General features: G+C 44.6%; 2 protein-coding genes and 1 pseudogene across 2 annotated transcripts; 1 reads left to right on the top strand and 2 right to left on the bottom strand.

Annotated features, from left to right (window-relative positions):
• Positions 1 to 3,003: 3,003 nt before the first annotated feature.
• Positions 3,004 to 6,450, bottom strand: LOC119272476 (annotated as a pseudogene).
• A 3,654-nt stretch (positions 6,451 to 10,104) lies between these two features.
• On the bottom strand, positions 10,105 to 17,558 carry LOC119268803 (beclin-1-like protein). Its single transcript, XM_037550508.1, has 10 exons — positions 16,902 to 17,558; positions 15,862 to 16,220; positions 15,016 to 15,186; positions 13,807 to 13,931; positions 13,233 to 13,281; positions 12,401 to 12,559; positions 11,592 to 11,674; positions 11,352 to 11,423; positions 10,850 to 10,999; positions 10,105 to 10,544 (listed from the first exon to the last, which is right to left on the bottom strand). The coding sequence occupies exons 1-10, from the start codon at positions 17,053 to 17,055 to the stop codon at positions 10,355 to 10,357; spliced, it is 1,512 nt and encodes a 503-aa protein (XP_037406405.1). The 5' UTR covers positions 17,056 to 17,558; the 3' UTR covers positions 10,105 to 10,354.
• Positions 17,559 to 17,705: 147 nt separating this feature from the next.
• LOC119268804 (replication stress response regulator SDE2-like) lies at positions 17,706 to 21,988 on the top strand. Its single transcript, XM_037550509.1, has 3 exons — positions 17,706 to 18,426; positions 19,359 to 20,004; positions 21,679 to 21,988. Exons 1-3 carry the CDS (start codon positions 17,807 to 17,809, stop codon positions 21,835 to 21,837), a joined length of 1,425 nt encoding a protein of 474 aa, XP_037406406.1. The 5' UTR covers positions 17,706 to 17,806; the 3' UTR covers positions 21,838 to 21,988.
• Positions 21,989 to 23,242: the final 1,254 nt, after the last annotated feature.

Genomic DNA, 23,242 nt, shown 5'->3' with positions numbered 1-23,242 from the left:
TGCTTCCATGAGCCATAGTAGTCCGCTACAGCCCGGTTCACCGGAGTCCTGTTAGCCTAGCACTACTGCTCAGGACACTTGACTGGCCGGCATGTGTTTCACTTCGTTCCTGTGTCTGTCCCTTCGGGGAAATGTCACGCGGTGACATCTGGAGTCCTGCCTAGCCTGCTACAGCCCGGGTTCCCGGAGTCCTGTTAGCCCAGTGCTAGAGCCCGGATTCACACGCTGCTGACCGACACGCTCGATGTGATTCATGTATGCCTGTCCCCATAGGTTAGTGCCGCTTTGGGTTCACGACTAGCCATGTCAGCCCGGGTTCCCTGTCATATGGATGCTAGCGACACTATCATATACGTGAGCCAAAAGGCGCAAACGGTCCCGGGCCATGGTAAGGAGACACCCGTGGGAATACCGTGCGTGAGGCCGCAAAGTGATATGAAGTGTTACCGGTTAGATCGATGTGACTTGGAATCGGGGTCCTGACATGTCCGGCCAATAAGAATTTTACACGTGGAAATTTCCCATTGGTCGGGGCTGTTAACGGGTTATCAGATCCAAAACCCGACCCGATAGCTTAACGGCGTTCCGTTATGGTGGATGCCACGTGTCAGTCACCCTTGACGAAAGCACTTCTGTGACGCGCGATTTATCGTCATGGAAGTGGACACTTCCGTGATGATAATTTTGGTAATGTCATGGAACAGTTCTACGACAGCACATGTATGACTATCTTAATTCTGTCATAAATTTGTCATGGATGTACATGCATGACAAAAAATGCGACCTACTATGACAAACACGTATCATCACGGAAGTGTATTTTTTTGTAGTGCTAGTACGCACCGCGGTAGAGGATGCGGTTATTAGGGCATGCTTGTATCTTCTGCACCTCCAATCCTAGAGGGCATAGAACCTTCTTTGTTCCGTACATACTGTCGGGCAATTCATTATCCTTTGGAAGCTTCTTCTTCAATATTTTTAGTAGCTTCTCCAATCCGTTGTCAGATACACCATTGTCTGCCTTCCATTGCAGCAATTCCAGTGTGATACCGAGCTTTTTGTTGCCATCTTCGCAATTTGGGTACAATCCTTTTTTGTGATCCTCTAACATGCGATCGAACTTCAACTTCTCCTTTTCACTTTAGCATTGTCTCTTTGCATCAACAATGACCCGGTGAAGATCATCATCCGGCACATCGTCTGGTTCCTCTTGATCTTCAGCTTCCCCCGTTGCAGCATCACCGTATTCAGGGGGCGAATAGTTGTCATCATCCTCTTCTTCTTCATTGTCTTCCATCATAACCCCTCTTTCTCCATGCTTGGTCCAAACATTATAGTGTGGCATGAAACCCTTCTCAAGCAGGTGGATGTGAAGGGTTTTCAAGTCAGAGTAAGACTTCGTATTCCCACAGATAGGGCATGGACAACACATAAAATCATTTTGCTTGTTTTCCTCAGCCACTTCGAGAAAATTATGCACGCCCTTAATATACTCGGAGGTGCGTCTGTCATCATACATCCATTGCCGGTTCATCTGCGTGCATTATATATAATTAAGTGTGTCAAAAACCATTACAGAACATTATGAATAGAGAAGTGACCAAATTAATAGAAGTTCATCATCACATTAAGTTCATACATAGTTCATACATAGTTCTCATTGAACAACATATAGCTCTATAGAGCATCTAATTAAAACATACATGGAAACTATGTAAAACATTTAAATGCAACAATAAATGCGATCATAATCGCAACTAAGGTAACAATTGATCCAACGGCATAATGATACCAAGCCTCGGTATGAATGTAATATTTTATAATCTTTCTAATCTTCAAGCGCATTGCATCCATCTTGATCTTGTGATCATCGATGACATCCGCAACATGCAACTCCAATGCCATCTTCTCCTCCTCAATAAATTTCATTTTTTTCAAGTAATTGTTATCTTTTTCAACTAAATTTAACCTCTCGACAAGAGGGTCGGTTGGAATTTCCGGTTCACATACCTCCTAGATAAAAACATCTATGTCACGTTGGTCGGCATAATTGTCATAAACACTAAATGAAACAAATAGTTATAAAATATAATATACCACATCTGAATCATAGACAGAACGAGGGCCGACAGGGGCGGATACCAAAACCATCACACTATATAATAACAAATAATAATAAAAGTAAGAAAATTATACAAGTATCTACCTAAATCATACAGGTAAGAATTTTTTTTCTTTTAGAAAGAAGATAAGAACAAGAGGCTCACCACGGTGGTGCTGGCGATGAGATCGACGCGGGCGATCGATAGCCGTGAGGACGGGGACGTGACAGACCACCAAACCTAGACAAAATCTTGAGGAAAATGGAGCTTGAACAAGGAGCTTCAAGAGGAGAAAGCTTAAGTGTGGCTCGGGCATTTCATCAAACACCTCATGTGCATAGGAGGTGAGCTAGAGCACCACACACCTCTCCCACGGCCGGCTAGAAAAAATAGAGCGGTGGCTCTATTCGCGGGCAGGGGCGGGGGTATATATAGGCTTCTCTTTAGTCCCGGTTTGTGGCTAAAACCGGGACTAAAGGACAACCTTTGGTCCCGGTTCCAGCCATCAACCGGGACTAAAGGTCCTGGCCCAGGAGCGAGGCCCATTGGCCCCAGTTCATGTCTGGAACCCCCAAGGCCCGGCCGTCGTCCTGGCCTCACGAACCGGGACTGATGCCCCCTTTGGTCCCGGTTCGTTAGTGAACCGGGATTAATGCCCTTACCCAAGCCTCAACCAAAACCTTGTTTTCTACTAGTGTGATGCAAGGCTTAAATATCAACCGACGACTTCCATTTATATTATCAACAAAGTACTTTGCTTGTGTGTGTGCATTGCATGATTGGTCAACCCCGCTCCAACTTATCACGACTTCTTACGTAACATGTGCAACACTCCTGAGATTATCAAGTCCCTAAACATTGTTATTATTAATAATACAAGGTGACCTATGGATATTTTATGTAGTCATGCACTCATGTCTCTCCATGTCTATGTTCTTCCCGGGAACGCTCTTCGACAACACGTGGTTTTCCTGAAGCTGCCTCTCTAATTAGCTTGAGAGACTCGATGAAATCCTCCAAAAGGCCATCAACATTTGGAAGTTGTGCTTCATCTATTGCTAAGACTAGCTTGACAATGTTCATGTAACTCTGATAGTGAATAGTCAGTGCCTGTGGTACACATTAAAATGAAATTATTAGGACTAGTTGCATATCAAGGGTGCCATATTTCCAGGAAAAAACTACAAATTGTATCCCATGAAACAACTGGAGACAATGCACTGATCAAAGAAGATTTTTTTTATTAAATTGAGATTTTCTTCAGAACTTACATGTGGTTGACCATAGATGCTTGGGGCAATGTAGAGGATGGGGTGGCCATACAAAGCTACCTGCTCAGTTGGTCCAACCATGTTGGAGAACAAAATGGTGGTGTTCTTGAACAAGGCATAGCATAGAGAAGCTGTTGCCTGCATACAAGGTTGAATTGCCAAGGTTTACATTGTGATCCAAGATTTCAAGTTAGAGACCTAACATTGAGTAGCACTAGTATGTATGGCAAGAATATATATGATATGACCTATCACGTTAACCATTGAGAGGGAATTCCCTGGGAGAGGATTAACTGAACGAGCCCTTAAAGGACAAGATGAAAATAAGATCAAAATGACTGACGACCTTACTACCGAAGATTTTCTGTATCATCGATGCGCTCCAGTTTGTGAAGACCGATTCCATGGAGCTCTTCTTCCTATGTGCTACCCTCATTGCCTTCTTGACATACTTGAGACGGTCGTCATGCTTTTCTATATGGAACGGGAGTAGCATGTAGCCGAGCTGATTTCCCCACTTCACGTCGTTGTCTTTGCCCGATTTCATCATGCTAGCTAGTGTCTCACATGACACAAATCAACGGCTGTGCATGCGTGCATTTTAAACAAAAATGAAAAATACTTCGTGGTCTCATCCGCAACAACCACCCGCACGATCAAAAGTAAGTTCCTTCTTTTACCCCTATATAAATATTCACAGTTGACAACAAATATTCTTTTAAGAGTATTTTGGATTTTCACGTCAGTGCTCAGGTGAATCTCAGATGATTTTTTTTTGTTTTTTGAGCTTCGGATGATGTTTATTTTTCCAATTTTGCACAACATAAGTTTCCTGTGTACAATCTTGCTAATCTGATCAAATAGACAACTTCGAGCGGGGGCTTACATGTAGGCCAGTCATCTTCCTTAGGTTGACTATAAATGTGGATCGCACCTTGATGTTCCTTTTGCCGGTTTCACCTGAAATTGGTTAACTAAGGCTATGGCACTTCCATAAAGTAACAACACAACCATCTCATCAACTATGTAAAAAACATCTAAAATTACTTGAGCTCACCTGTTTTCCGGAAATAATAGCGAGACAAGGCAGCAGAAGTCACTCCAAGCAGAACATCATTGACAGTCTGCAAGGTACACATAAGGAGCAGAATTGCAATCCATGGGTGATTGTCTTTTAATTTGAGAGAAAAAGATGAAATAGAATATTATGCCAAGAAACGGAGAATCGCGTACGTACACAACACATGACGCTCTTGACATATTTGATGTCGTCGAGGCTCAGTTTGCGGTTCAGGAAGCACTTGGGCCGGAACTCGACGCCATCAGCACCTTTGAACAACGCCGGTGGGTCGCGTAGCATCGATGCGGCAGTCGCGACAAAACACGCTATATCCACAATGGTGTGCCACACAATAAGAAGTAAAGACACGATCTAGACAGTGAAAACAACCATGGCACCCTTGTCCGCGGATGAAGGCGAGCGCGGTGACAAGGCTTTTATTGTGCTGACACAGCGCGGGGCGGTGGTTGGCAACACCTTAGACGAGCCGGCAGATGCAATGAGAAGGGATAGTAGCGAGGTGCCATCCCCGAGGGAGTGGTGTGCCCGGAAAGCAAGGGCCGCAGCGGCCTCGGAGGTGGGAAAGTCCAAGACATGAAACTCCCAGAGGGGACAGGAGTGGTCCATGGGTAGCGTGGACAGGGAAGACAAGTAGTCCTCGAGAGTCCTGCCCGGCTCAATCAACATGGCAGTGGGGTCAAGGTTTGGGACGATGATGTGTTCGTCTAGTTCCACCGTGGTTCGGACCCACTTTGGGCCCGTGCCCTCCTCCAACTCGTCCATCACCTGCACGAATTAGATGCCTATGAGAAGCTTGACAACTTTTGAATTGCCGTTTTCTTTTCAAACTTTCGCTACTAATCACTCCAGTAGGGTGTACAGGGTTTGTATGTGTTTTTGGTTGTCCTTTTGACACGACATCGAATGATCTTAATATATATTACAGATCATCAAAAACATTTCACTGGATTCATATGCGAACAAAGTTTATAAACATATACTCCCTCCTTTCCGGTTTATAGGGCTTACCTCAAAATTTTAGTTTTTCCATTTCATAAGGCTCAATTTGATTGTTTTCCATCACATGTTTAGATTCCAAGGTGCATTAAATCATTGCATGCAAGTACTAAGAGAAAATTGACCAATGCATGTAATTTATGCATGCATGCATTGCAATTAATGCATTGGTAAACATACTTCTTGAGGAAAATAAGAGCATTAATTGGGTGCTTTTGCAAACTACAAAAAGTATTCCACCACTCACCATCTATCTTGGTTGGTGAGAATTTTGAATTGAGCCTTATAAACCGAAAAGGAGGAAGTACATTTCATCAAATACCTGACAGGGAGCATGGGGCGACTTGGGAGCATGAGAGGCCTAGGCGCCGGTGGTGGAGAAGAGAAGGAAGATAGAGGAGAAAGAGTTGACATGTGGGCTCCATCCAGTTATAACGGTCAACTCAATTGTTTAGATAACGGTATTGACCTTTTTGCCACGTGGAGCTGACGAGCGGGTCTTTCATGTCATAAACGGAATTAAGCCATAACCGTTCAGTAACCAGTGTTTTTCGGAATAGCGCACCAAAATAGTGGTAGTCTTAACAAAATGATGATGGTAGTTTTTTGTAACCCTAACCGGTAACATGATAGTTTTTTGCTATTTACTCAAGGAATCGCCATATGAACTCAGCCTTTCACACAACACCACGCACGAACACCGCACAACTCAAAATCAAAAGATCGGACCAGGGGACTAGGAACGTACTACTACGCTGCAGAAGCGCGGGTGGCGCAGGAGGGTGGCCTCGATCCCAGCCCGCAACCCGGCCAGGTCGACCGGGGCGCCGAGGCCGAGCACGCACACGATGTACCAGCAGAAGCGCGGCTCTAGGAACAGCCGCCCCACCGGGCTCACCGGCTCCTCCTCCTCCCCCTCCCGCGCCGCCCGTTCGCCCTTGCTGTCCGTCTCTGTCGCCAGTGTTCCTTGCCGCAACATGCTGCCGCGGCGGAGATCCATATCGTCCCGCCTGAGCGTGCTTGGCGTGCGCGCGCGTTTGGTTCCTGCGGAAGCTGGGGCGATCCGCTCCTTTTTGTAGCCGCGCCCGGGACGCAGGGGACGCTGCGGCGGTGGCGGAAGGCTGAGCAGTGCGCGTGCATGGTTATCGCGCGCACGCGCGCGTCTTCGCCGGTGCCTCGTGTGAGCTCTTGGCAAAACGTACTTCTCGCGTGGGTTAGGATGCTGGAGCGTGCAGACCATTGGCCGGAGTACTTGATTAGTTGGCATGTACTGAGTACTGTAATTTAATGAGCTAGGGTTCCTACCTTCCGCCCGCGCCGCCGCAGATCCGCTCCTCTCCGGTGGCCCTAGGGCCACTGGGCACGATGGATCTCAGCAAGGGCCAACGGGAGAGCTCCGTTTTTAGTTGTTTCTTTCAGTTTTGTTAGGTTTATGTTCTGCTTAGAAAAACGAGACGACGGCAACTCCTTGAAGATGGAATAAAGGTCTTTCCGTCTAGACTTCGTTCCAACGGTGCATTTAGCATTGTTGCTGGGCGTGTGGAGGTCTATCTCCGACGGATCTATTTTTGGTGGATTTACTCGAATCTCGTTGTTGTTCGTCTACGTTCGTGTGTCTTCGAGTTGGATCCTTTTGATCTACGTTATTCTTCATCTGCGGCGGTTGTTGTTCTAGTGTGCTGGTCCTACGGGGCCTTAGCACGAAGACTTCCCTGTGCCCGACTCCGGTGATGGAGGGGCGATAACGGCGGCACACCTTCGGCTTGCTTTAATGCGTATAGTCGTTGATAGGTGGTCTATCGATCTGGATGTAATTTTTATTATTTTTTGTATTCGTCGTACTGTCGTAATTGAAAATGAATAGATCGGATTTTTTTTAATGAGCAAGTTGAGACCGTGAAACGCACAGCTGGGACGGATAGATGCAGCAGTCACTCTACCTAACTGAGGCAAGGAGTGTAAAATACTAACCACTCGTCAAAATTGATAAGAAAACAAGGCGTTCTGTTGTCTTCGCACCCTATAACAGTGTGAACAATCTACTCTCGATCGAGCGGATGCAACTGACAGAATGCAGGAAAAACACAAGAGCTCTGCAGGGCACTGTATCGCTGTTCGCAAGTTTGGTACACTCTTATCTCCTGCTTACAAACGTTTTTGCGAGTGAAATGCTCATTAAGGCACCAGTGGTCTAGTGGTAGAATAGTACCCTGCCACGGTACAGACCCGGGTTTGATTCCTGGCTGGTGCACACTTGTCATTTTTTTGCATCTCATCCGAAGTGTTTTTGGGCTGTCATCCCCGTAGCCGAAGGCCGTGTAGTGAGTGGAGCAGAAGAAATGGGGTAGCTCAGCCCGTGGCAACATAAAACTAACCCACCTCCATTTCTCTCACCCCATGATGATAGATCAAAGGGCATAATTGGTCTGTCATCCCCATAGCCGAAGGCCGTGTAATGAGTGGAGCAGAAGAAACGGGGTAGCTCAGCCCGTGGCAACATGAAACTAACCCACCTCCATTTCTCTCACCCCATGATGATAGATCAAAGGGCATAATTGGTCTGTCATCCCCATAGCCGAAGGCCGTGTAGTGAGTGGGGCAGAAGAAACGGGGTAGCTCAGCCCGTGGCAACATGAAACTAACCCACCTCCATTTCTCTCACCCCATGATGATAGATCAAAGGGCATAATTGGTTTGGTATCAAAAATTGACATGCCAATGTTTGGCATTGTACCAAATATTGGTTCCTACTTGGTTAGTTATCGAATTGTCTTGCGTATCTCACACAAAGTTACCGATAGTTGGCAAATATTGGTATTGCCAATATTTGGCTAGCTAAATATTGGCAGCAAACCAATCATACTATATATGAAAGAGTATCGATACTCTAGTTGAGGGCAATATCAGTTTTCAATTGAGGGTGATATCAGTTTTCATAGCGGAGTAACATAGAATGGCTATATATGAACAAGTATCGATACTCCAATTCAATTGCAATCCTTTTACTGAAAAGCCTATCTTTAATCCTGTATACCTGTGATATTAGCGAGTACTCCGTATAACTAAAGCTACAGGTACTTCCAAAGAAATACACCTACGAATATAGGGTGTCGGGCGCAACGCAGGTACATTGAAACTGCATTCGCTGTCATTCCAATTTGGGAAACGATTGGGCGCGGTGTGCCGGCCAAACTTTGGGCCGGTCGTGTCCACGCGCGCTTCGTCCCAGCCACCCATCAAGCGACACGTAGACACGGGGGCCACCAAACGCTATCCTCTCGGCTTTCTTCAACCTGACGTGAATCTCGCCCCACAACGCATGCATCTCTCGCCTCCCCCGTTGCACCACGCGAGCAGCTCGCCGTCGGCCATGGATGTAGCTTGGAAGATCGAAGTCCTCGCCGACCATGGTTGCAGCCCCGCTCGTGTTCCCACCCCCACCCCCACCCCCACCCCCTTTTTCCTTATCCCTCACTTCCTTTCTTCTCCTTCTCAAAACGCCGGGAGGACCGAGGTGCCCGTGCTACAACCATGGCCACGGGGAGGAGCTGCAACCGCGGTACTGGGAGAGTTGCAAATAACGTTTTCCCGTGCTACAACCATGGACACAAAAAACTACATCCAGTAGATAAAAAAGTTTCAACCAGACAACAGAATACAGGAAAAGTTACAACCGTTTGACAAAAAGATTCAACTCGCAGTTGAAAAAGCTTCAACCAGAGATTGACATATCTTCCTCAACGACAGCCATGGCGTCTCTCTGTGATCTCACCCAGGCGCTGCTCAAAACGAAAAAAGTTTCAATCATTTACAGAAAAGCTTCCACCGTAGAGGGGAAAAGCTTCAACCATTGAGAGAAAAGCTACAACCGTGTCAATTTTTTGCTACAATGACATCTGTTTTTTGCTGGACCAATAGATTTTTGCTACATCCAGCATCTTTTTTTGCTACAGCCGGCATTGTTTTTTGCTGGAACTAGTCAAGTGTCTAGCTTCCACCAAGTAAGAAAATGCTTCAACCATTTGTGGAAAAGCTTCATCCAGCTAGAGAAAAAGTTTCAAGAGTGGCATGAGGAAAAATCTTCCACCGTGAGAAAAAGCTTCAATGGTGGAAAAAGCTTCAAACGGCAATGAAAAAGCTTCAACCGCCAGGAGAAAAAGCTTCAAGCGGTAATGACAAAAAAAGCTTCAATCAGGGGAGCCGAGCGAACGACGGTGGCGACGAGGACGGCGACCGGCGACCGGGAGCGGCAAGGACGGTGACCGAGGGCGACGAGGACCGCGACCGGGGGCGAGGACGGCGACCGGGCGACAACAAGGACGGAGATCAGCAATCGGGGGCAAGGACGGCAACCTGGCGGCAACAAGGACGACGACCGGCGACCAGGGGCGAGGGCCGCGAGCCAGCAACGAGGACGGAGACCGGCGACGAGGACGGCCACCAGAGGGAACTGGAGGCGCGGCGACGAGGGCACCGAGCAGGAGCTGCAGATCTAACCCGAGGTAGAAGAAGCCCAGGCCAAATCGTTTTTTTTTGCCACATCCAATGGCCACGCGGGCTCGCATCCAAGGGCTGGGGCAGGACCGGCTGAAACTTTCGGCCGGTGCGCCGGCGCCTAGCATCGCCCTTCCAATTTCTCTGCACTTGTAGCGCAAAGCTGATAATACTGATCTAAACGATCTATTTCTTTACAGAGGGAGTACATATTAATGGAACTCACTCCAGTCCATATTTATATACATTGGGCAGGTACATGCATGGATGACTTGGAAGCAACAAGAAAACTAGCTATGCCTGGTATTTATGTACATCAATTTCATATTGTATTGTGATTGGTCAACATGCGGCTACAATCAACGATCCAGCATCTGAGGTCGGTGATTCCATCTGGTTTAAACATCACATCAACCCTTCTTGTTTGGAGACTGCGCCAAGTACAAAGATGCAGATGGCGGCGCGAAACTTGTATTGCCAATAAACCAGTAGAGAACCCACTTCAGGTTGCAAAGCATATATTTTAGAGCCTTTGTCCAGTTCTCCAGTTTATTAAAACTTAAGAAGATTGTGTAGCTCCCTACTTTGTCACCATCAATCCTGGGAAATGAAGAGATCAAATTAATGGTGCATACTTAAGATATCTTTCAATCTTAAGACTTCTTGCCTAGCTCCGCCAGTGCCCTTGAGTAATCCGGTACTTAGTAGTCAAACTAATTTTCGTATGAACCAAAGAAAAAAATAGAATCACAGAAATCACTTGACCACATATAAATAAAAATTTATATGGTTGCCAGTAAAACTTAGATCATCTGAACAGATTTCACCTCATGTTAAAATCATCAGTGACATGCCGTGAAATTCAGAAATAGCGCCAGAACCAATATAGTTGCAAGAATCCTTACTTGTAGGGGAGCTTCAATGACTTATCAGATGGAACATTGTTCTCTTTATCCAAACTTATGGCAAACTCGGAGAACTCTTGCAGGCAAGTGAGGAACCATGTCATGGCTTTGTCAAATCGGGTGCTCCAGAATAAATTCACAGGACCAAACCTGAACATCAACAATGCATCTTGTTAACTTCCCAAGCACGATGAACATGCACTGCTCAACAAGAGAAAAAAAAAACGGACACCCGAAGCACACTGCCAGCAACTAGAAAGGATAACAATGATTTTATAACTTCCCTTTGATATACTCCCACAGGCACCGACCAACATAACAAATGCCTTACATTAGTAAATGATAAATAAGTCTGTAAATCTGCAAAGGATGTCCAGTCCAGCTATTTTACTACCATATACTGAACAGGTTCAATAATATAACCATCATTCTTCTATTCCATGAGGGAGACCTAGATATCATCCTAGGAAAAAAGGGAGTACAGTTGCAGAATAATGCTTACAGTTCATAGGTATTATTGTTGATGTCTGTTACTCTTGGGTAGCTTCCCATAGGGTGAATCTTGATTCGATATCTGCATAGAAGCTCAGGAACTCACAGCAAAATCATCTCTTCTTGGAACAGTTCTAGTGTACGTAAGAATTACTAAAATTTTTCATTTAAGCAACTTAGCAATACAAGAATAGGCACTTGTTACCAGTAAATAGATGAAGATAAAAAAGGGCATGTGCGTCAAGGATACTGAAATTTCGGGAAGTACTGAGCCATGGTGTGTAACAGAAGAGCAGCCTGACCCCAAGCAGCATTTATCTCATCCCACTCAACCTACAGTCAAGGCAACAGAGGTTTGTGGCGTTAGTACATAAGATAAAATGTGTATACTCCAAATACAGATTTAATAGATCAACAGAACACAAGTGAAGCACGCAGGGCAGTGAAATGAATCAACAAGGGGTCTGCATATCCAGTAAAAAAAACCAAGGAATCTGCATATCTCTCTTTATTCTAAAAAAACTGATTCCTATTGCAGGAGTGCCGCCTCGTTATTAAGCCAAATGACCTTTGAAATTATAACCGTCGGATCACTACCAGTTAGGCGAGTAACAAATGGATGCGTCCCTTGACTGAATGACTGCATAGAACTTTTTCTGTACTACAAATAGGCATATATGAACTACAGATGCATCTGAATGAAAATTTATAGTAATCTAATGTATGATTCGGTTCAATTCAGTGTGCACGCAACGATGGTGCACTGCAGCTCCAGCATAATCTTGTACGCCATAACTATCCAAAGTTGCAGTGTCAAAAGTCAGCAGCTCCATTTTAAGTTAACATTTTAGTAGCCACTATAAATATCTATAAAACTGCCAGTGTGTGCATAGAGTTGATCACCCTCATCCACGAACACTACATGGATGTTACATTTGTACCAATTATACAAATGTATCTAACTAATGTCTTGATTGCCATCCTTCAAACACAGTGATGTCATAATTGAAACAAATAACAGTAGCAATGTGCAGCACAGATTATAGCTTGTATAGTTACCTGTACATTAGGCAGACGACCGAGACGGAAGTTGTTTATTGTTCCAATCACTCCATCATGTGAAATATAGAATGCATCATTGAGAACATTTGTGCGCTTTAACAGTTCCAGGTGGACCTGTGAAACTTCTATCTTGGCCAAAACCGCATCTCTTTCTTCCTGAAAAGTGGAATACACTAATATTCAGCCATGACTTGGAGCATCAAGGGAAAATGCTAACAAGCAGTTCAGATATTAAAAAATGCATTTTGAGAAGACAAATCGTGATGCTTTAAAAGAAAGCATACGAAACGTAACAATGCTAACTCAGAATAGACCATATTGGCTTGCTCGGTGACTAGAGGGTGGGTGCATGCCCAGCCCACCTGCTTTCAAGGTTTCGTCTCTACCACGTATGCTCACTGTTGTCTTCCCAATAAAAACACCACTGGTGCGTGACTGTCATTTGGATTTTTTATATATTGGCTTTTCAAAATATTTTTAGTTAAGCCAAGAAAATACAGGAGCATAAAATAAACTATATAACTATTCACTGATCTGGAATAAGATGCATGGCTGACTTGAAACATCAGTTGGGAAATGCTGTTAATTGTGGTGCCAACAAGAATGTACTCCCTCCGTTTGCTATTATAAGATGTTTTGGATATTTCAATATGGACAACATGTGGACTGAAATGAGTGAGCAAGCACACTAAAACATGTCTACAATATCCGATCTATAAAAAAGTTAGAACATCTTATAATAGTGAACGGAGGGAGTAGATCTCAGAATATGACAAATCAGTAAGTATATTCTTAATCTGACAATGTGTGGCCTGTAATAGGTATATACCTGGTGAGATGTCAGCTGAAACTGGAAGCTGTTGAATTCATGCCAATACCTGAATACAACTATGACACGTTAGTTTTGTTTACAAAGTAGTTGGAGCTTAACATAAGCCAGCCGAAAATAATCAGATTGCCCAAAACCACTGTTTAATTGGAAAAGCAATACCATGCCTGTGCTCCACTGGTGATATCTTTTGGTGCCAACTATATAGAAAACTATTTTCATTTAACAGTATACTACCTAATAGAAGACAATCAATTTAATTTCGAACAGTCACATTTTGAAATGAGGAGTAGTTACTATACTAGAAACATTATAACACTGTCCTTATGCCTTCAGTAGTCCTAATGCTTTTTACTGTAACCATATCACAGCTATTATACTCTAGAACAATACCATGCTGCATCTGCATCATGAAGAAAAAATGATCAGGTGTATCGCCTCTAGTGCCAAGTATACATGCTCACACCCGAAAGTAAACAGAAATTAATTTGAGAATCTATCCTTCTTCTTCTAGAAAAATTGTAAGACTAAAAATATGATGCCTGAACAGTGGCATGGTGAAGAAAACACCAACCGCTCTTCTAATTCTTCAAATTGTTTAGACTTTGTTTCAAGATCCTTCATCTCAGAGCTAACTTCTGAATATTGCTTTTCTGCTTCTTCAATAGCAGCTTTTAGTTTCTTTTCTTCTTCCTCTATCTGAAATGGCAAAATACACATAATTGAAAATCGAATTTGTAAAGTGCTAACTGAAAATATCTTCAAGAAACTAATGAATGCTGCCAGTTCGGAAAATAAAATGTGCCAATTAAAATTTTAACACATAAGGAATATCTTCTACAGTACACTGGCAAAAATCATGAATGGATACACTCTATGTTTTTAAGGCGACGCCTTACCGCCTTAGGGAGGGGGGGCGCTTTGGCGCCTAGGCGACGCCTAGGCGGGCGCTTTGGACGCCTAGGCGCCGATTTTCCAAAGCGGAGGGGGAGCGCTTCGACGCCTAGGCGTCGCCTAGGCGTCGCCTTAGGGACGCTTTAAAAACATAGGATACACTTCAATATATCTTTATATAGATGATTTATTACACTGTAGAATTGAAAATGTATACATTTTCATTGAAGGTACTGGTGCAGTGCCTACTTTGATTTATTAATAAAAAATATTCCTTTGTCTTCCATTATCTTCTTGTCCGAAGCTGAGCACTTCTCTTAACTAGATAGGATTTAAGTGTATGTACAGAAAAGTAGACATCAATTCAGCATAGCGGGCATAAACTGTTTCCTACTTCTCCACGTTGTAATTAGCTGTGTTTAGAATGTACTCCCTCTGTACCAAAATATAAGACATTTTTTGACACTATGATAGTGTCAAAAAGCATCTTATATTTTGATACGGATGGAGTACAATACAAGGTCAATTACATAACTCATACAAAAGTAAACCCGAAATCGAGCTAATAATAATATTTCATGTAATTTCTGTTATCTTAGGTAGCTGCTCAAGACATATTATACACATGAATCATAAGAAAAATGTGTTTCCTTTTTCTTTTTTATGAGAGACTGGCACACAATTTCATCTATTGCTATTTGATATGACAGGAGCAAGTAGCATGAAACTGGAGTTCACTACAGTTCTTAGAATTAAGAATCTCTTGCATGTAGGTCTGTAGGATAAAGGCATGCATCTAGGATAACAACTACACAATAAACTCTGCATCTTGTGACCTCAATCATTACCATCTAACATGTATATGTTATTATTAAATAGAGATCAACACCTTCTCTTTCTCCTTGAGGAAATCAGTTTCGCTAAGGACGTTGTAGGATTCCTGCTCCAAACGTTGAAGACATGCATCATAAGCTTTGATGTCAATATTTACATCCTCAATCTCCTTGTCCATCTTATCAGAAAGCACCCTCATACATTCCAGACAGAGTGGCTGCTCAACCTGCAATATATGTCATATTCACACATGTGTTAGCACTGCTTTTTTTTTTCTTTCTAAAAACCAAGACACTGATTAGTGTAGTGATGCAATGTACACAACATGCAGCAGCAAAAACAATGCAAATCTGATGAAAAGGAAGCAAATGCACATGCATGCATGTGCTCAGTACAGAGATATTTTAAACCATTTTAAAGCAACTTATTGCAAACTGAGTTTGTCAAGCAGCAATCTCAAAATACCCGTATTAGTAAATACAAGCAAGTTGACTGCATAGCATGGAACGGTAAGAGTTCCATATACATGAACACCACACACTATAATTACCCAGAGTCTCTTTAATCCGCAGGATTTAAAAAGAAACAGGAATAGGAAAAACACAGAATTGCAATGCCATGTCCCACTCTAATCCTATAAGATTGAATTTGTTCTATAGTTTGTCTGATCGCACTACAGGAAAAAAACAAAGGATTCTTTCCAAGTGGCTTGAGTGGATGAAATTTCTTTGAAATATAGTGCAAAGGAATCCATAAGAAAAGTTCCAATGGGATTCAGTTCTACAAATCAAACAACCCAGACAGGAAAACATTCATAATGATTTTAATCCTCCAAGAATCCTATGAAAATCCTTTGAATCAAAGAGGCCCAGTATGGAAACATTTCAAGCAACTTATTTACCTGAGTTTGTGAACTAGCAATCTCAAATGCCCGCTTTAAGACAGTCACACTAGAGTGAAATCCAGAATTGTTGCCTGGTGAAGGGCTAGTAGAGTTAACATTTGGAGGCGACAGATGCGCGCCACCTCCTTCGGAGGTAGATGTCTTGTATATGGAAGCAGCGGCAGGTGGAAGCATTATATATGACCCCTCTATTGCTCTTGTTGATTGGTTAGGCTCAACATGCCGGGCTGCTGCACTAGGTGGCCGTGGGGGAATCCCGGGGCCTTGAGATCTGTTCTGCTTGGACAACACAACGTAAGAACTGTCCATCCTGCTCGCCCCCATAATGCTGCCCTGAACAGAGGATGCATGCATACCTGGTCCATTAATGGCATAAGAAGTAAGAACCATTACTACCACAAAATATAATCTTCGAGAAACTTACTTAGTAGTGTGCACAAAAAAATATATTAACTTCAACTGCTTGAAAGCGAAATCCGAGACACCGATGCATCAGTTTACAGAAAAACAAGCAAGGCAAATGCCAAACCTTATCTTATGCTAATATAAATGAAACAGTTTAGTTTTTTATTTGACTGGCAATTATATACATAAGCAATTCCAGCAGGTAGCATCATGAAATGTAAATAAAGAAGAAAGGTAGCTAGTACTTCTTTTCACCTAAAATTACCACTATACAAATATTTTCTTTTACACGTGCAAGCATTCGCTCGTTTAATTTTTATGAATGCAACAACATTCCTTTTACACGTAGCAGAGTTATATTTCTCGTCTAATATCGAGTGCAAACATGTCAAAAACTACTGTTCTCCAGAAACAGCTACCAACAATTCCATGAGAACTTATATGACACAACAAAACAATACCCCTTTTTTGCTAGAGAAAACTGCACTTGTCACACATAATTCAGTTACGCCGAATTCTTCGCTCACATAGAGCCGTCGATTGTTACCGCAAAGCAGCCCTAGATTAAGACTTATGCAATCGCTACAGGCTCATAATAAAGAGGAACGAATCCAACGGGAGCAAAAAGGTACCGGAGTTAGCGTGAGCAGGCAACCTATCGGGGAATGACTCCACGCCGACGACGACTAGCGCCCGGTGGCATTCCTGGCACTTAAACCGCGGCAGCGACGGGTCCACTCCCCGGCCCTTCTCGCCGCCGCCGGCGGCGGCAACCTTGGGCTTCATGTCGCAGCAGTAACTCGGGTTTAGCTCCGGGCGTTCTCGCGCTTGCGGGATCCCGAAGCTATGCGTATGCAGAATTCCTCCGCCCTTCCAAGCTTAGGATTCCTGATGAACCCCGGCGTGGGGGGATCGAATCGGAGGCGCGGTGAGTCCGACCTGGACTCCACACCAGGAGGGAGGGACGGGAGGAGTCGCGGACGGAATAGGGTGACTTCAACCGCACGCAGAAATGAGTTCGGAAGTCACCCTGACGTGGGGCGCCCACACCACGTGTGGGACCCGCCTGTCGGTCGGTGTACAGCGGCGTCTTCTCTCGACGCCGTCGCCGTGGCCTGTGCTGGTCTACGGGGAGAGGCCGGGGAAGTAGGCCGAGAACGGCGGCGTGTGGCGGCGGCCTCGGCGCGGAGAGGAGCAGAGACAAGGCGGAGAAGGGAGAGGCGAGGGAGGCCAGCTGGCGGTGGCGGCGTCGGAGGGGAAGGGGATCTGGGCTTGGAGGTCTCCGCGTCGGCCGATTCCTTTGCTTGTGGGCAGACCGGCGTGTGGAATAATCGGGGACGCACGCGGACGGACGGATAGGCTCCCGAACGCGAGATCGGACGGCCTGAGTTATACCAATCCTAGGCGCTTCATGTCAAAAAGTCTAGCCCCCTCTTTCTCTCTCTCTCTCTCTTTTCCCCTTCCCTTCAACGACCTCCGCCAGAGGCCAGAGGCAGGACGCTAGGGTTTCGCCGACCACCACCGTCCACCGCGCGCCATGGCCGAGGCCTCCCAGTACCAGATCCTGGTGCGGCTCCTCGACGGCCGCACCCACTGCCTCCGGTTCTCCACGCCCACCGTATCCGGCGCGGCGCTCCTCGACGCCGTTTCCGCGCTCTCCCGCGTCCCCGCCGCATCCCTCCGCCTCGTCACCGGCCGCCTCGACGTCTCGCCCTCATCCGTCCTCGCGTCCTTCCCCGACGGGCAATTCCCCTCCGCGTCCGCGCTCCTCCGCCTCCGCGGTGGCAAGGGCGGCTTCGGCTCCCTCCTCCGTGGGGCCGCCTCCAAGGCCGGCCAGAAGAAGACCAGCAACTTCGACGCCTGCCGCGACATAAACGGCCGCCGGCTCCGCCACGTCAACGCCGAGCGCCGCCTCGAGGAGTGGAGGGCCGAGGCCGCGGATCGCCAGCTCGAGAAGCTTGCCGAGGACTTCCTCAAGAAGAAGGCCAAAGAGTCAGGCCGCGGTGGCGCCCGAGCTGCCGAGGTCGACAAGTACCTCGAGAAGTACCGCAAGGATGCCGAGAGCTGCGTCGACGCCATGGAGGAGTCGGTACGTGCCTCCCTTGGGAAGAGGAAGGCTGTCCCCAAGCCACATGATGCAAAGAAGCTTAAAATTTGGTGAGTGCTAGAACAACAACTTTTCTGTTGTGGTGTATACCCGACTGTACATCAATTATATTGCTATAAATTTGATATAAACTCATGCATATTGTTTCAACCATAGTTCATTATGTGAATTAGTAGCTTATTTCATAAATGTATTTGTTTTCCTCTGGAATTTTAGTGTTTGATTTTGTTGATAAGTTAGCCAAGTTAATACTCCCTCCTTTCCGGTTTATAAGGCTCAATTCAAAATTCTCACCAACCAAGGTAGATGGTGAGTGGTGGAATACTTTTTGTAGTTTGCAAAAGCACCCAATTAATGCTCTTGTTTTCCTCAAAAAGTATGTTTACCAATGCATTAATTGCAATGCATGCATGCATAAATTACATGCATTGGTCAATTTTCTCTTAGTACTTGCATGCAATGATTTAATGCACCTTGGAATCTGAACATGTGATGGAAAACAACCAAATTGAGCCTTATGAAATGGAAAAACTAAAATTTTGAGATAAGCCCTATAAACCGGAAAGGAGGGAGTATAATCTAGTAGCTGGTCTGGTAAAATTGAGTCTGGATGCCAAGGATAAGTCTGGACCGTGCTTTTTACATGCTTGAGGTCCTGTCTAATAGTTATTTTAGCTTAAATCGTAACCACAAATACGGTGGTGCTCTATGTTTGATTTTATGTGACAAACATGATATATTGGTGGTGTATTCTACTTTTATGTTCTATTTGTGCTGAAATGTATATAGTAGTTGCTCTCGTAAGTGGCTAATTTCAGTCAGTTGAGGGATGAGAGGCTATAAAGGTTTCTCTGTTGCAAATGTGCATCTTGTTTTCAGTTAGCTAATAAAGTATAATCAAGCATGCTACACTGAAGAGTGCTGGACTGTGTGTGTTATTCTATTACGGTGCTAACTGCCTGATTGAATGAACTTGTTTTAGGATGGGCAAGAAGAAAGTAGCAGATGATGAGAGTGATAGTGACAGTGACAGTGATGTGGATGATAATGAGGGTGCAGATGCAAAACCCATAGCTCTTGATCATGGGAATTACTCAAATGAATCCGACAAAAGTGAGGAGGAGAAGGTTGATCTGGCTTCAGTTTCTGGGTCACATTCAGAAGGAGAGTCCTCAGGCGAGAAGTCCCAGAGCAGTGATTCAGAGAAAAATGGAGATGCTCTTCAGGAATCCATGCAAGTAAAGATTAGATCAGGATGTGATTTTGAGTCGGGAGGTAGTTTGGAGTGTGAGGGGGGAACGGCAGTTCAGCCTGCTCCTGAGAACACTTCTGAAAATGGAACTTTTGAGAATGTTAAGAGTGCTCTTTCAGAACAAGTTCTGAAATCAGATGCTCCTGAGAACACTTCTGAGAATGGAACTTCTGAGAATGGTAAGAGTGCTCTTTCAGAAGAAGTTCTGAAATCAGATGATAAAACAGATGTGGATAACACCGGTTCAGCTACATCATCACTCCTTAATGACCCTGTGGTGCCTCCACTAGAAGAATCTGCTGATGTAAATAACAAGTCTCTTCTTTCAGAGGAGCCTGTGGATCTGGCAACGTTCAGTTCAGCAGCAGAATTGGAGGTATGTTGTGTTTTTAACCCCTCCGGGTACATATTTATCACCACAGTTACATAATAACACTGTGCCAGACATGTTGATAGGAGGTAGTAGTGATTTTGTCATAAATAAAAGGAGACGTTGCTCTAGGCAGCTGAATTCTCGTGGTAATTCAGTAACTTGACAGTAAGTCAGCTGCTAGTACCAATTAGTGGTAATATAGCATAATTTGTGTACACATGTCATACTATCACAATGACAGCACAAGTTACCTAAACCAGAGTTTTAAAGATCAAATTACTTTCAGCCCATCAAAATAGCATTCATGGTTCTAGTCACAATAGTTTGTTTTCTGATACTCAACAAGTTTAATGTTACCCTCCGAAACACTAGCTCATCCTATTCTATGCCCAATTTATCTTTACATGAGGTGCTGATGGGAATTGTGAATTTTTTATGCATAATCAGCTGGTGCAGAAGCTCATATATATTATTTGTACTCAACCTGCATAATTAGCTTGTGTAGAACTTCCATTGTCATTCAGTGGATCCACCTGTGATAACAGTCGACTTATAATCATCGAGGTACTATAGCCGGTGTACTGCAGTTATGGGCCCTTAGGACAGCAGGAGTTGCTACCTCCCTCTTGTTTGATTAGAAAATTTTCTTACTCCCTCCGATCCGTATTAATTGTCGCTGGTTTACAAAGTTGTACCAAACCAGCGACAGTTAATATGGATTGGAGGGAGTACTAGAAATTTTGACCTGGCAATTCTAACTAATGATCAGAATAGTTTTACTTCTCTTTATATTGGATTTTAATCCCTGGGAGTCTTTGGTGACAAGCTGGGTCATCTCTGTTGTCTATCAGTCTATGCATTGCATAACTTACAAGTTCAAGCAATAATATGTCTTTCTACCATCGAAATTCTTCTCTCTTATCTATGTTTGGAAGTCTTAGGTGACAAGTTGAATCATCTCTATAGTAGTCTGCGTTTCGCATAGCTTAGGAGATGAAGCACTAAGAAATAATCAGTCTTTCTATCATCAAGATTCTTCTCTCATCTATAGTCTATTTCTCCCTATTCTAGTATCTCGTATCCTTCATGCTGTGTGCCACCCCTGCCCTCTATCATTTAACAAGTTATGAACTGTGGTTCATGACAAGACATCCAGCTCCACACTACTTTGGTCTGAGCTCTTTGTTCTAATGTCCACCTTATGTTCAGTACACCCTCTGTTCCAAATTTCCTGAAGTTCTAGCTTGTCCTAAGTCAAACTTCTATAAGATTGATTAAGTCTAGAGAAAAAATATACTAACATCTCACCAACACCAAAATTGTTTTTTCATTAAATTCATCATAAAATACATTTCCTTACATTATATGTTTGATTGATGTTGCACATCTTAGTGCATTTTTCTATAGACTTGGTCAAATATAGAGAAGTTTGAGTTAAGACAAAACTAGAAATTCAAATAATTTGGAACAGAGGGAGTATGTAAAATTTATTTGCCATCTTCTGTTGAATCTCATTTGTCTAGATCTTTGATTGTTTTTACACACTTCGCTGTAGAACTCACTATATGTTTTGAAGTTTGAAGTATCTCTGACATATCATGTTGCACTCTTTATATGTTTTGAAGTTTGAAGTGTCTCTGACATATCATGTCGTTCATAAACTCTGTTGTCATCCAGGTACTTGGCATGGAGAAGCTAAAGCTTGAGCTCCAGACTCATGGACTAAAATGCGGTGGCACTTTAAAAGAGCGTGCGGCCAGACTGTTCCTTCTGAAAACAACCCCACTGGATAAACTACCAAAGAAGCTGCTTGCAAAACCAAACTCTGGAGTTTAGTGAGATGTAGTAGCAAATAATGATTACTATCCCAAGAAAACAAATTACGATGTCAAGTTCACCTGTAATACTGTACTTGTTGTAATGTGATCAGAAATCTTTCGCCCTGGCACTGGAAATTAACGAGATCTCTGTATGTATTATGTCGTTCCTTGCCGCTGCTTGATTTTTTATTTTATTATCGCTGGAGGTGCCTTGGCCTCGAGCGCTAAAGTTTGTACATTCACATATCCTGAGGCTGAATTTTCTTGTAATCACTGACGCCATTATCAGAACTTAATCTGCCCAAAGACATAATACAAGATGAGCTGACGCTTCCTATCTATTGGTGTGATTTTCACTGTTGCTCCTTTCGACGCAATGAGATGATGCACCATGGATTGCTGTGTGATTTTGGTTGCAATATATTTCATTGATTTATATATATATATATATACATATATATATATATATATATATTATATTTTTTTCAAAACGAAGGCAAAGGTTGCCTCATCTATTAATTAAGTAGAAGAGAATTGCCTGGTTAATTACGGGAAACCGGGCAAAAACCAAAACAACAAGGGCCAAGCCCACTCCTATAGACTAAACAACACAAGGCAAAGCCCACCCTTATCGACGACAAGTCGACCTGCAGTCAGACAACGCAAGTCCGAATCTGACGAAGAATTTAGAAGAACAAAACCAGGCACGGCTGTGCCACGATAGATCGCCGAACGAGCCAGCTGCAGCCAGTCATCGTACACCACAGGCCCCGCCGCCGCAGCTTCGACTCCACAGCAACAAGCAAACCGAGGCAAAAACCGTGGACACATCGAAGAAGAGCCGACTACCGCAACCATTACTGCATTGCCAACATCGCTTCCCACCATCATCGTTGCCTCAGGAGTCTGGTCGCCACAATGATTCTTTCGGGGCCGCCGCCCCGACATCCACCGCTCCGTCGCGCCCAGCGCAATCAACCAGCACCGCCTTCCGGGGCCGCCGCCCCGACATACCATCGCTCGCCTCGAGCAGCAACGCCGCACAACCCAATTGCCCGCAGCCCATGCTGCTCAGGGCAACCGCTCGCGCGACTCTGCTCGTCGGCTCTGTGTGGTGCTGCTGCGACGGCGGGCGGCAGTGGTTTGGCACTTCTGGTTCTGGTATGAAGGTGGGTGTGGCCAGGGTGGTGATGCACGTGAGCTTGGTGGTCGATGGCGGAGGTAGCTTGGCGCAGCGGGAAGGTGCTGCACAACGCTTCGGATCTGCTCGGATTCGGAGGTGTGGAGGAGCTCCGGACGAAAGTCTAGCACTGACCTTGGGTCGGTGCCGGCAACAGCGGCGCCATGGCCATGGCGTCGTTCCCCTTCTTGAAGGTGTTGCCATGGAGCTCCATTACACGACTCCCCGGGAGAAATCCCTA

Source organism: Triticum dicoccoides, chromosome 3A (assembly GCF_002162155.2).
Source record: "Triticum dicoccoides isolate Atlit2015 ecotype Zavitan chromosome 3A, WEW_v2.0, whole genome shotgun sequence".
Lineage (NCBI taxonomy): Eukaryota > Viridiplantae > Streptophyta > Magnoliopsida > Poales > Poaceae > Triticum > Triticum dicoccoides.
Note: the sequence above shows the minus strand (reverse complement) of the source record. Positions and strands in the feature narration are given on the sequence as shown.

Bases quoted from the DNA above. Each gene is read 5' to 3' on its own strand.
- LOC119268803 (XM_037550508.1), bottom strand. From the start codon at position 17,055: ATGAAGCCCAAGGTTGCCGCCGCCGGCGGCGGCGAGAAGGGCCGGGGA. The intron at 16,221-16,901 runs GTACCTTTTTGC...TTAATGGACCAG, and splicing joins GCCTGCTCACGCTAACTCCG to GTATGCATGCATCCTCTGTT. The intron at 11,000-11,351 runs GTAAGCATTATT...GTTGATGTTCAG, and splicing joins AACAATAATACCTATGAACT to GTTTGGTCCTGTGAATTTAT.
- LOC119268804 (XM_037550509.1), top strand. From the start codon at position 17,807: ATGGCCGAGGCCTCCCAGTACCAGATCCTGGTGCGGCTCCTCGACGGC. The intron at 18,427-19,358 runs GTGAGTGCTAGA...AACTTGTTTTAG, and splicing joins GCAAAGAAGCTTAAAATTTG to GATGGGCAAGAAGAAAGTAG. The intron at 20,005-21,678 runs GTATGTTGTGTT...GTTGTCATCCAG, and splicing joins GTTCAGCAGCAGAATTGGAG to GTACTTGGCATGGAGAAGCT.